Consider the following 12,543-nt stretch of genomic DNA (forward strand, 5'->3'; position numbering starts at 1 on the left):
GGGCTCAATATCAGTAATATCTGTTGGGTTTCAACATCAGTTGGGGCTCAAAATCGGGCGTGTAACAAGCACACTTTATGCATCAGCTTCGCTTTCAGCCTTAATCCTGGCCCGGCTTCTGATCTATGGTGTGTTATGACACACCTGTGGCTGCTGTAGTTGCTTTGCTACAGATGGTTCAGCTCCACCAAGCGTTGTGTCATCATGCCAGGACGCACTGCGAGTGCTATATCTGCCGCAGTCTCCTCATTGGGCTCATTCCAATTGCTTACGTTTCACCTCCTTCTTCCTTTCCTTGCTCCTTTTCTGGCTCCTGGCTCCAGCCGTCGGGAGAGGCGATAAAAGGAAGCAGGGAAAAGAGGCGGAGACGGGGGGAATCGAGAATGTGTATTAGGCAAATGGAATGTACTGGCGCCTTCGTGGCGCACTTGGCATGCCCACCGGGCCCGTGATAGCTGAACACATTCATTTGGCTGCAATGCAAGTCGTTTCTGAAGCCCCTGAAATTTCTGATGGTTAACCGGGGGAACCACTGAAGAAGGAGTGCACACTCTCCACTGTATCAAATAAATTCATGAACGGCCCAGCAACTGTGACACAGCACCAAATTCAGCTCGTGTTTCACATAACGGTGAAAGTAGATAGTTTCAAAGGTGATTATCTCGAAAATGAGCTTGCACCCGACCAACTGATCCAGTTGCACCATCGTATGTCTGAGCTACACATTTAAGGCCATCAATGCCACGTAATTCCAGGATATGTTAAATTGATGCTGTGATTGAATTTGCATCGAACCTTTGCAATGGGTTGACTTCATACCTTACACACAGCCTGTGGTTCTCTTGCCTCATCTGCCTTCATTGGAAAGACTTCTGATGCTTTCGTTTAATTCGCAACGCTTTCTGTTATCTCTTATGCACAGCATGCAATTAGTCCATTTTGTGAGGTCCGAGAAAGGTAAGTCACATGAGATGGAGGCTTGTCGTCTCATATTATGGATAGGTCAAATTGCTAAATTAAGAATATTTTGGATGTTTTTGTCAACTTGCTGGCTTTATAATATACAGAGGGTTCCAGAATTATTACAATATAAAAAATATAAATACAACAAAATATCGAGCTCGCTGTATACTTGCACTTGTGGACGAGCTCTTTTCCAGTTCTGTGCGAACTCCGCCGCTGTTTTCAGTCACCATTAATTTAAAAGAAGTAAGAAACCAAGGTTATCCGCGAACAATTATGGGATATTATACCCGGCGAAGGACGCATCGATGCTGCCTTCAGAATTGTCCAAATTAAGGCATCTTTAGAAGGCATATTTTTAGCACTTTCGAATAGGACGTCACTCCACGCCTTCCTGCCCAGTTAATTTAATTGGTTATATTTTGGAGACTATTGAATGTTCTATGCACCATTTTTGTAGTAAGTGGAGGAGATTAGCAGTCCATAGGACAACTGACTCTTACGACACATTCAAAACACACTACAATGGTTAGTTAGACCAAATAAGTTTTATTTACAGCAAAAAAAGAGGATGATGCTGAACAAATAGGAAGACTTAAAACCCCTCACCGATAAATAAAATGTGTGTAGGCTAATTGCGTAGTGGTTGAGAGACATTATGAAAGGTTCTTTAGGGCTCCAATGATTTAAGTTCACAATTATTTTGGGCTGTTACAACCAAAACCAAACGAAATGAAATAAAAATGAAGTTTTCGTATTGTTTCTTTTTAAAGGGGAAGGAATTCAAAATTAAGACGGTGCGTGTTTTCCTCTTTATTGAAGGTTTTCCATCTTGGGGCGGTGTGTCTTCTAGTAGTGAAAGACAGCCCTGTCCGAGCGCTGGTACATTTTTGGGAACAAGGGGCAGTGCTGCTTAAAGTTTACCATAACGTTTGAGTTGTAGCTACTTTTGTTTTATGTTAATTAATTTACATTTTAGCAAGCACGTAGAACCTCAGATGTGATGGATTGTAATATTTCATAATCAAATTTAGTTAGGCTGCAAAGTTCACCACGTCGCTTCGGTATATTCAAGGTGCATTTCCATTCGAGTTCGCAGTTGAAATTCCTTCGTTTGCGCGTTCATAGTTGTGGCTAGAGCGCGATCTCGTCGTGCATCAATAGCAATTCATTTAAATCACATTACTGATAGAGAAATGCTGGGTACAGCCGACAACGCAGACATCAAGAAACGAGCTGGGACAGGTAGGCGTGAAATGTTTTAAATATTGATAGGCTACATGCTTGCTGCCTTCAGGCGTAAGAGGGGGCATCTATTTAATTAAATAAGAGCCAAGTTGTTCACATTTCTCCCTACAAAACACAGGCTTTAAGGTGATTATAAGAAAAAACGTCAGATCAGTGCAGAATTATACATGAAATGTCAATAGATGAATCAAGGCATCACGTATCTTTAACAAGATCCATTTACAATATATAAAACTTAAAATTATGTAGCCTACGTTTAATTTAGAATGTGTTCGACTGTCCTCTCCACGTAGCCTGGATGGAGATAGGCAATTTGGCATTCCAATGGTCAGGTGTGTTTATTTGCAAAATGCGCTGTTCATTGGAAGTCGTGTTTTGACAGAATCACAATGGGTGGACTACGGAGGAGCTTTATTCGTGATCTTAAATTGAACTTCCATACGCTCTAGTGTAACCTATTTATTGAGTTTAACGGTAATACTCTAAAGGTTGTTTAACGTGATGTATAGCCTACTTACGACTGGGTTACGAAACGTGACATCGATTGGTGAATCGTGTGTCAAATGTACCTGACAAACAGCAGTTTGGGATATCCATTTAGTTCCTCAGTATTGTTGTGAGGGCAGCTGTATATTAGCTGGAGATGAGACTGCGTTTTTTTTTTTAAACTTTTATTATAATTTTTTTAGTTCAAGTAAAATGAATTAGTGTGTAAATTTTAATTGCCACATTCTCAGTTGCGATACTATATATAGCGACGGCGCTTCATTGCCTCGAATGCACGACTAGATTGTATCCTCTAACTTGTTCTTTACAGCTAGATGATTAACAGTAGTTTGCAGGTATGTACATACTAGCTTATAGGAAACTTGAAACGTTTTTTAAATGTAAAATATAAAATGAAGAATTGAAAATGGCCAAATTGTCAGGATAACGTGAGCCTCATTGTGACCAGCTTGCCTTAGAGTGCAAGGGGAAGTTCTCCACTTTGGCACTGTGATTTAAGACATTGCTTTGAGTGCAGAGCCACACTTTCTGTGGAGAGTGCTGACAGGCTGTCTTTTCTCATGACATTGATTGCACCATTCATTCTCCCTCACTGCCCTGTTCTGTACCACTGACCCTCACGATAGTGTGGGTGAGAGGAGCTGTCTAAACTGCTCTACCCGCAAGTACAGTTCATACAGTTGCCACGTGCCGTAATATCGTCGTTCATCTCAGTTTTGCTATCAATTAAATTAAATCCAATACATTTATTGTCCCATGTGGGGGGGTTTAAAAGATAAAGTACAGTGAACTCAACATCCGTTGACAATGTACAAACACACACACACACGCACACACTAGATTAAAAAACAAGTCAGACATTCCTTTACCACCATGAATAGTCATCAATGTTGTGAGCTAACATTTCTGAACAGTCATTTTTGTGTTGTATATTATTCCTATTTAAACAGGTGGCCTCACTTTTTCAAAAGAGACATGTTACAACAAAAACAGATATAAAAAAATCAACAGACAGGGATATATTGTGTGTTTGAGATGTATAGAAGTTGAGATATTTGGTAGCATATCCCTTGCTTGCGATAACCGAAGCCTGCGACCCATTGACATGAACAAACTGTTGCATTCTTCTTTTGTGATGCTTTTCCTGGCTTTAACTGCAAGCCTCTTTTAGTTGTTGTTTGTGTCAGGGGGTTTTTCCCTTCATTCTCCTTCAGGTGGTGAAATGCATGCTCGAAGGTCTGGTGATTGACTTGGCCAGTCTAAAAACCCTAGTGAAGTCTTTTGTTGTGTTGGTAATGTGTTTTGGGTCATTGTCTCGCTGCGTGATGTTCCTCCCAATTAGTTTGGATGCATTTCACCGTAAGCGGACAGAATGTTTTTGTAGACTTATGAATTCATCCTGCTGCTACCATCATGAGTTACATCATCACTAAAGATTTGTGAGCCCACTCCAGAAACAGCCGTGCAAGCCCAAGCCATGGCACTTCCTCCACTGTGCTTCACAGATGAGCTTGTATGTTTTGGATCTTGAGCAGATCCCTTCTTTCTCCCACACTTTACATCACTTTGGTAGAGGTTAATCTTGATCTCATCAGAACATAAATCTTGCCTTTGATTCTTACTACTGATGAGTGATTTGCATCTTTGGGTATAGCCTCTATATTGTGACTGTCTAAGTCTTCAAACTGTTGATTGAGATACCTTCACCCCTGCCCTGTGGAGATTGTTTGTGATGTCACTGACTGATGTTTTCCTCACAGCTCTCACAATTCTGTCATCAACTGCTGTTGTTTTCCTTGGTCAACCTGCTCGATGTCTGTTGCTCAATACGCCAGCGGGTTCTTTCTTTTTCAGGACATTCCAAATGGTTGTACAACTATCCCCAATGCTTCTGTAATGGCTCTGATCGATTTCCCCTCTTTTCTAAGATTCAGAATGGCTTGCTTTTCACCCAAAGACAGCTCTCTGATCTTCATACATACATACATTATCCTAACCCGCTTATCTTGAACAGGGTCGCAGGGGGCTGGAGCCTATTCCAGCATACATTGGGCGAAAGGCAGGAATACACCCTGGACAGGTCGGCAGTCGATCGCAGGGCACACACACCATTGACTCACACACTCATACCTACGGGCAATTTAGACTCTCCAATCAGCCTAACCTGCATGTCTTTGGACTGTGGGAGGAAACCGGAGTACCCGGATGCAATCTTCACAGGCAAAACCCAAGGCTAAAACCAGGAGTAGACATTCAGAAGTATGTATTGTTTAACCAATCAATCTAACAGGACACATCTGGGCAGCAAGAAACACCTGTCAGTCACATGTTCCAATACTTTTGCTCACATAAAAAATGGGTGGTCTGATACAAAAGGTAATATGTTCTAAATTTTGAAATTTGGATCTGTCACGTTCATGTACATCTTTAGACCTCAAAGTCAATTGTCTGTAGTGTATAGCAAAAACAAAGGAATTGACCTTGTTGTTCCCAGACTTTTTGAGGGGACTGTATAAATCCAGACTTACCAAACCAAATATTTAAGATGTTGTTAGTCAGACCTAGTGTCAACAATAAAATAGTTTAAAAGAGATTAGGGATAAACTGCAGTTACAGAACTGCTTTCAGAAGGGCGAAGGCTATGGTCATCACATTAGCGCTGAGTATGAAGCTTTTGAAAAGCCTTTTTTTTGCCATTTTTGGACTGTGCAGGACCTGCTACACATACTGAAAATATGTGAATGACTAATGATCAGTATATACCACAATCACCCTCCAAACTTTAAAGCAATTAAAATAATGTAATTAATGTCTCCTTTGCAAAGCAATGGAATTGTGAGCTGCCACTTGTGAAATGTTCTGTTCTGTAATTCTGCTTTTTTTCACATTCTGCATTGCCTAGCTTTCCTAAGGAGGAAAGAACAAAATCTGGGTCAGATGCTTATAAGAAATGTTTTCTGTTTAGATAACACTTCTGCAGTTCCTTGAGTATAGCAATGAAACCCATTACTTGCCAAACTCAAACAATCACATGAAAGAAATGTGTACTGAATATTGCTTAAAATAGACGTTTTTTAGTCCATAGTCTGCAGTAAATTGTGTCTAAAAGATTATCTAATATATTGGACCCTGTCATGGGTATGGGTCAAATACGTAATTGTTTTGGATTCAAATACTCAAATACTGCGCTCGATTGATCTTGCCTGGTGCAAGTGAGCCAACCAAGAGGACCAGATGGCATGGTTTGACACTTTTTTGAAAGTATTCTTAGGTTCAAATACACCAGACAAGCCCAGTAAAGTGTAGACAAGTATTTGGCAACTGACTCATTGAGCCAGGTCTGATTAGTCTGATTTAGGCTGATAAAAAATAAGGGATAGTAGCCCAGAAAAATGTTTTTTAAAGAGGAGAGAAAGAAAGATGCTACCAAGGGTCCAAAACGAAGCATCAGGACAGTGTAGATAGAGGCTAGAGTAAATGCTGTTTGACAGTATGAGGATATGTGTGCAACAGTGAGGTCCGAATTAGGCTTCTAAAAAGTGACCATGAATGTTACTCCACTCCCTGACAGTCAGTCATAGGCTTGCAAAGAGAAACTGCATCGCTGGTAGAAAACAATCACTGCACAGAAAGTCAAGTGTTTAATTTCCCCCCATTAACAGAAATGGGAAAGGCTCTCAAACTTAACACTGGAAGTGGTTAACAGAAGACAGAGGGGTTCCTCATTAACGTCAATCGCTTGTTACCGGGAAACTCCTTTCTGCGTTTTGGTCCCCGGTGCATTGCAGAGGCAGTGTGCTATTTTATTACTAATATCGGCTGCTGATTACACAATTATGCCCACAATTCACAGGACATTGCTAGCAGCACTGGCACGTTCACAGATAGACACCAATATAGATAGCAAAAGTGCTCTTTTGACTGCAGCGTAAAACAAAATATGGCAATCAGCCAAATCACCCCGCACTTCAGCAGACACATTTTCAGCTGTGTAATACAGCTACAGATAAAGTAAAAAAAAAAAAAAAAACAGTCTGTGAAGAGCTATGTATACATCATCTTTTGGCTGAGCCTAACCAACCATGTAGACATTACATTACATTACTTCTTGCAGACTTGGAGGATGCAGCTGCCTACCAGTCATCATTGTGAGAAAGAAAGGGCCATTTTCAGCATATGCTCTGAGCATGGGGTTCGGTTATAGCGGAAAAGACTGGCACTCGCTGGACCGGGGAAAGGAAAGCCATCCGACTGCAACATAGAACAGTGGCCTGGTCAAAATCTCATCTTGGCTTGCAGCGTGATCGTCCAGTGATTAATTAGTTCCCTAACTCCCTCTCCACCTCTGCGGATGTGTGGTGAGCAATCTGGCACAAAAATGGCAGCCAGGCATCACGTCGCTTACTACACGTCGGTGGTGGTTGAGCTGACTTTCAGTTCTTAGTACCATCAGTGCAAAGTCATTTGAAAATCCCTGTTTAGACATAATCCATTATCACTATCGTTATTATTAATGGGGGCTGACTGATTCTCTGCCAGGAGCTAAGACGCAGTGAAGCACCTGGGTTAAATGAGAATCCGTGTCTGGATTGTGCGGATGGAAAAGTTGAGCATGGAAACTCCTGTCCTCTCCAGAGCCTGGCTGCGGGGGGGTTGTTAGGGGGTTGGTAGGGGATTAGTAGTGCTGATAGATGCCAGGAACGTGCTCCAGGGCACAGGCTGTTGGGCTAGGGTAAGAAACAACTGTCTGTCCTAACACAGTTGGCCCTTAAAAGGAAAACAACATTTTGGGTGAGTTTTTTTCTGGCTTACCCAGACTTAGATGAGATGCTTGATTTCATTTAAATTTTTGTGTATTCACTGGCTCAATTTCCATGTTAGCAAACTGACATCTGACAACTTCAAGTCTTTATGCGAAGCTACCTCCTTCAAAGTAAGTAAATACACCTCGCTGCAACTCCGAAGCAGTCTTATTTACATAAGGTATCGTGTATTTGAAATACACATGTGGGGGAAAAAATGGGAAAAACGACAGATGTTGTTTTCAGAGAAGTTCTAGCTTTTATAACTACCTTCAGAAGGTGTGCGGATCACTGCACTGAACCAGCACGCGTGTGTTCAGCGGTTATAGTTCCAACCGTCTTAACTTCTCCGAAAACAACGTCTGGGTCGCTTTGAATAAAAATTAAATTAATTAAATAATAAAATAAAAATGTAATGTTAATGTAATGTAACTAGACTGATGCCTTATACACACCAGCGGTTTTGGTTTCAAAACCTTTCAGGAATGTTTTAGTTTAGCTACTTTAATGCACATTACTGTAATGAATTGTGTGGTTTTCACAGTGACTTTTACAGTGAAAAAAAAAAAACAAGGGTCGATTTGTAGATTTTTAAGTGTTTGTGACGTGTCTCCTTCTCTATCCACGTTGAGCTGCAAATCGGCAGCCATAAAATAGATTAAATGACATTATTGTACTAAAATAAATGTTGGTCTCGAAAACTGATCCTATACACATTAATGCCTAAAATCAGTTAAGGGTTTTCCAAATGTTTTCAATCCTACCTCCAAGGGATTTAAACGAAAACATTTTTGAAACGTGTGATTGTGTGGATTTACTGGCTCTAAGAAGCCAAAAAACGTTTTTTTGAAAGTGAGAGTTCAGTAGCTCTGCTACACCTCATCTTGCTCCCTGGAGAGGGATCAGGCCTGGCTGCTTACAGAGATGTAGCCATCTGGGCTGTCACCTGTTTCCTTCAACAAACCCTGAATATCTACCAGTTCAACTAGCATTAAATTTGTCCAATATACATTTCTGTGTACATTACCCGTGTGAGTATTCAAATCACTGAATTTAAAGTCAGGTTAGTTGACTGCACTGTGAAGAATCCCTGGTGTAGCCAAATCTGCACAGCCGTTGGGCCCTTGAGCAAGGCCCTTAACCCTGCATTGCTCCGGGGGAGGACTGGCTCCTGCTTAGTCTAATCAACTGTACATCGCTCTGGATAAGAGCGTCTGCCCAATGCCATTAATGTAATGTAATGTAATGGGGCACCCCAGACCAGCTCCTGGAAACATTAGATGGCCATACTGTGTTGCGCCACTGTGCGAAGGACGTGTGTCTTGTTTGCACATCAACCCCATGGGGATCATGAGGAGACTTCCATAGTAGTGCATGCTCACTACCTCTGGGTGTTCCTTGTCATTGCTTTGGTCTGGATAGCCAAGCCAAGTATATCAGATATCCAAAAGATTTTATTCTTATAGCTAATATTGAATTATCATCGCCAAATAGCAGTTGCTTCAGCCAACTAATCTTGCCAGCAGGTTCTTATTTTTTTGGAAAAAGAAATGTAATTATTAATTTTTTTTTTGCATAAAAAAAGAAAAGAAAAAAGTACTGTGTGTAGCTTCAGTGGGCTCCGGAACTATTGCCACCCCTGATTGGCAAATTGACAAAAAATACTTTAAAGAAATAAACAATATATTCAGTGAGCACTTTATTAGGTATTTATTAGACTTATTTTTTTAGAGAGAGAGAGAGAGAGAGAGAGGCATCTCTGAATAGTCATCACAGAGTATGACCAAGCATAGAACCATGGCAACGGGTAATCTTTTTTGTATTATAGTTAGGAAGACAAGTAAGGCAGGCCCAAGCCTGGTGTTTACAGTCTGGCAAATGAACAGAGGAAATGTATCTATGTACCTACTGCTACACTATTCCTGCACACCATATCTCCATTCCTTTGGATTATGTTTTCAGCTAGCTTATTCCTCAACTGATTTCTTCCCACTATAGTTTCTCACCATTGTTTGAGAGTTTTTCTCCGTCCTGGCGAGTGTCTTACCTCATGGGCTTGTTTTGTTGTTGTTTTCTCAGTCTCATTGTGGTGGCGTATGTTAGGGACCAACTGTGCCAGGACTGTGACTATTCTCTTATCCCAACCCAATGTCCTGTGCCCAGGGGCATGGTTCTCTGCATGCTGTGGCCATGTCAGTACAGAGCAGATTCTGAAAGTGTCAATACAGAGCAGACTGCCTTGCTGAAAAAAAGCCTCTCTCACAGCACTTGGGTGTCTGCTCGATTTTGTAGCAAATCTTGGTGAGCACCCACCAGCACTCTCAATAATCATTTTCTGCTTTTTTGACCTTTTTACTTTTACTGTGTCCAAGGCTTCTGACACTCAGCTGGAGTGTGGGTTAAAAAAGATCTTTTTTGAAGTACTACTGTGAATAGTTCAGCGGTGTTGGAAAAATGCTCTTAATGTTTACCCCTGTGGTGATCAAGCCCAGCCTTGGACATAGGACTGGAAACTGTAGACTGTGAGTAAATGATGAGCCCAGATGGGTTGAATGACCTGCACTTGCCATTATGTCTGCTTGTGTTCTGTAATGTTAATGTGTGATTCGTGGGACCCAATTCACATTCACAAACTGTGCAGTGAACAGAGACGTGTGTATGAAAGCAGAAGTAATGGTGGGCTGAAGGGTGGCGGTCCAAGTCTCCCGCAACCTTAACGGACTGACTCATGTCATGTCAACTAGCAGACTTGCACGCTGTAATTAATGCTAATTTATCAGTGATAAATGTCCATCAAAGCTGTTTCTTACCATATGGACAACGGAGCCGATTCTTCTGTTTTCGAGAGTGCATTCAGGGTCACGGTGGGTGCTGGAGCGTATCCCAGCATGCATTGGGCATGAGGCAGGAATACACTCTGGACAGGCCATCAATCTTTACTGAAATTCACTGCGTTATGCACGATAATGCTGTCTTGAACTTTTACAACCTGTTATACAGACAGCCAATACCTTTGGGAAGTCAAGTGCATATTTGCATGTCAATACTGTAGTAACGGTAGAAAGCAAATAACAAGGAAGACTTGCACTGTACATATAAATGTTTAAATTTTTTAGAACCTGTGTTGCTGAAATATGAAGGAATTCACCAGCCAATCAATATGTTTTTATTTTGCAGGCAAAACTCAATGACATTGAGACTCATAGCACTGTACATTTTCAAAAAACAAAGAGCAACAAAAGAGTACCCACACGTCCCACAAATTCAAAAGGACAATATGGCACACTGACCCTGAAAAGTTGGCAGAGAGTGAATGCACTTGCTGCCAGTTAAATCATGCTTTAAGCTTTGTACCTAGGTAGACTCCGTGTTTCATATAATGGCAGCCACATAGCTAATCTTAGCTCAATAAAATGAGTACACTTACTCTCACATGCAAACGCTGCCTATAAATGGCCTCCCATTTGGAGAGTGCAGATTCATGAAGGTGGTTTTGGGTTTTCTCTTTTCTGCAGGTGCCACCTTATGTGTCTCTTTGCAGAACTAGGCTTTGAGGGGTCACCTGAAAAGAATGTTGGTGGCATTTTTTTGAAAATTCATGACTGTTGACTGCTTCAAATTTAAAGGCTATTTTTCGCAAACCCAGCTAATACACCACTGCTGTAGCCAATCCATACACGTCTGTTGGCTACATGCGTTTCAGATATGTCCTAAATAGTTTTTGGAATAACACATACACAGGTTGCCAATGTACCATCGCAATAACTGAACAGCTTTGTGTCATAGTATTTTCAAGGTGAAAATCCTGCATAGTATGCCTTTAAATCCTTTGGCTGGGGACCATAGTTTTTTCAGCTCGACAATCTAATTGTATCTCTTCTGAAAAAAGAACTACTCGCAGTACATTTAAATTGCTGCAACATTCCCTGTCAATGTGGGGGAACGCAAACCAACAATTCACTCTTCTCCAAAGAGAATGAGGGCGGCCTGTAGCGTAGTGGTTAAGGTAAATGACTGGGACACGCAAGGTCGGTGGTTCTCATCCCGGTCTAGCCACAATAAGATCCGCACAGCCCTTGGGCCCTTGAGCAAGGCCCTTATTCCTGCATTGCTCCAGGGGAGGATTGTCTCCTGTTTAGTCTAATCAACTGTATGTCGCTCTGGATAAGAGCGCCTGCCAAAATGCCAATAATGAGAAGGTCACGCATACAATGATTCTCTTGTCCAGAAAACACAAGGTCAATTAATTCAGTGTGTTTGTAGTTAGCATTCTTTGGCTCTTTGTTGATCTTCATGAAGATAAATATTGACCTGCATATGACTTACCTGTGCAAAAATGTAACTGAATTATGATTTTAATTGGAGTTGGGAGGGAGCTATGGTAGGCTTGGTTCAAGTTGTGTATATCTCAAGAATTGGCAATTTGGCCTTGTTCTAGTTCATTGCAGTGTTTTTTAAAATCAATATTCTCAGTATGCCATGTTCCTTTCCCACAACATAGTCTGAGAATAGCATTCCTCTGGCCCATTTAACACATTTTAATCATTAACACATTGCACAGTGTCCTTGGCGCACATGGACTTTTCCATGAAAATACATCCCTGGTAATTGCAGGATTAAACTATAGTAGTTGATTGCTAAGGATAGGAGCTTCCACAGCCAGCAGTAAATTACACCATATTTAGGGCATTGACAGTGGAAGGTATAACAATATGTTGTCAGTTATGCTGTATAAATAGCCCTCCTCTCAGGTGGCACTTTCTTCATTTCCAGCCAATGGCTTAGTAATGGGTGGACATCTGAACAGAAAATGTGTCTGCCTGCTAAGGCTAACTGAGCCTCTACCATCGAATCTGCTGTCTTCACCCTCAGTTTTACTCAGTCTTACCTCTTACCGCCAATGTAAAAATCCTCTACAATAATGTAGGGGGAGATAGGGAGATATACAGTACTGGCCCAGTGGGTTAGAGGGGGAACCTTTGTTGAACAATGATGTTGATCATGCAAATTACTGTAACAGATA

General features: G+C 41.3%; 1 protein-coding gene across 2 annotated transcripts in view; it reads left to right on the plus strand.

Annotated features, from left to right (window-relative positions):
- The first annotated feature begins 2,096 nt into the window (after positions 1–2,096).
- LOC133115155 (zinc finger protein 385C-like) overlaps positions 2,097–12,543 on the plus strand; it is a 115,302-nt gene continuing 104,855 nt past the window's right edge. Inside the window, exon 1 of one of the 2 annotated variants that reach the window (XM_061224911.1) lies at positions 2,097–2,208. In XM_061224911.1, coding sequence (XP_061080895.1) covers positions 2,160–2,208 — 49 coding nt within the window. In that variant the 5' untranslated portion in view covers positions 2,097–2,159. The remainder of the gene's footprint in view (positions 2,209–12,543) is intronic. The other variant, XM_061224912.1, reaches the window with a different exon arrangement.

The sequence above is a fragment of the Conger conger genome, chromosome 16 (assembly GCF_963514075.1).
Source record: "Conger conger chromosome 16, fConCon1.1, whole genome shotgun sequence".
NCBI lineage: Eukaryota > Metazoa > Chordata > Actinopteri > Anguilliformes > Congridae > Conger > Conger conger.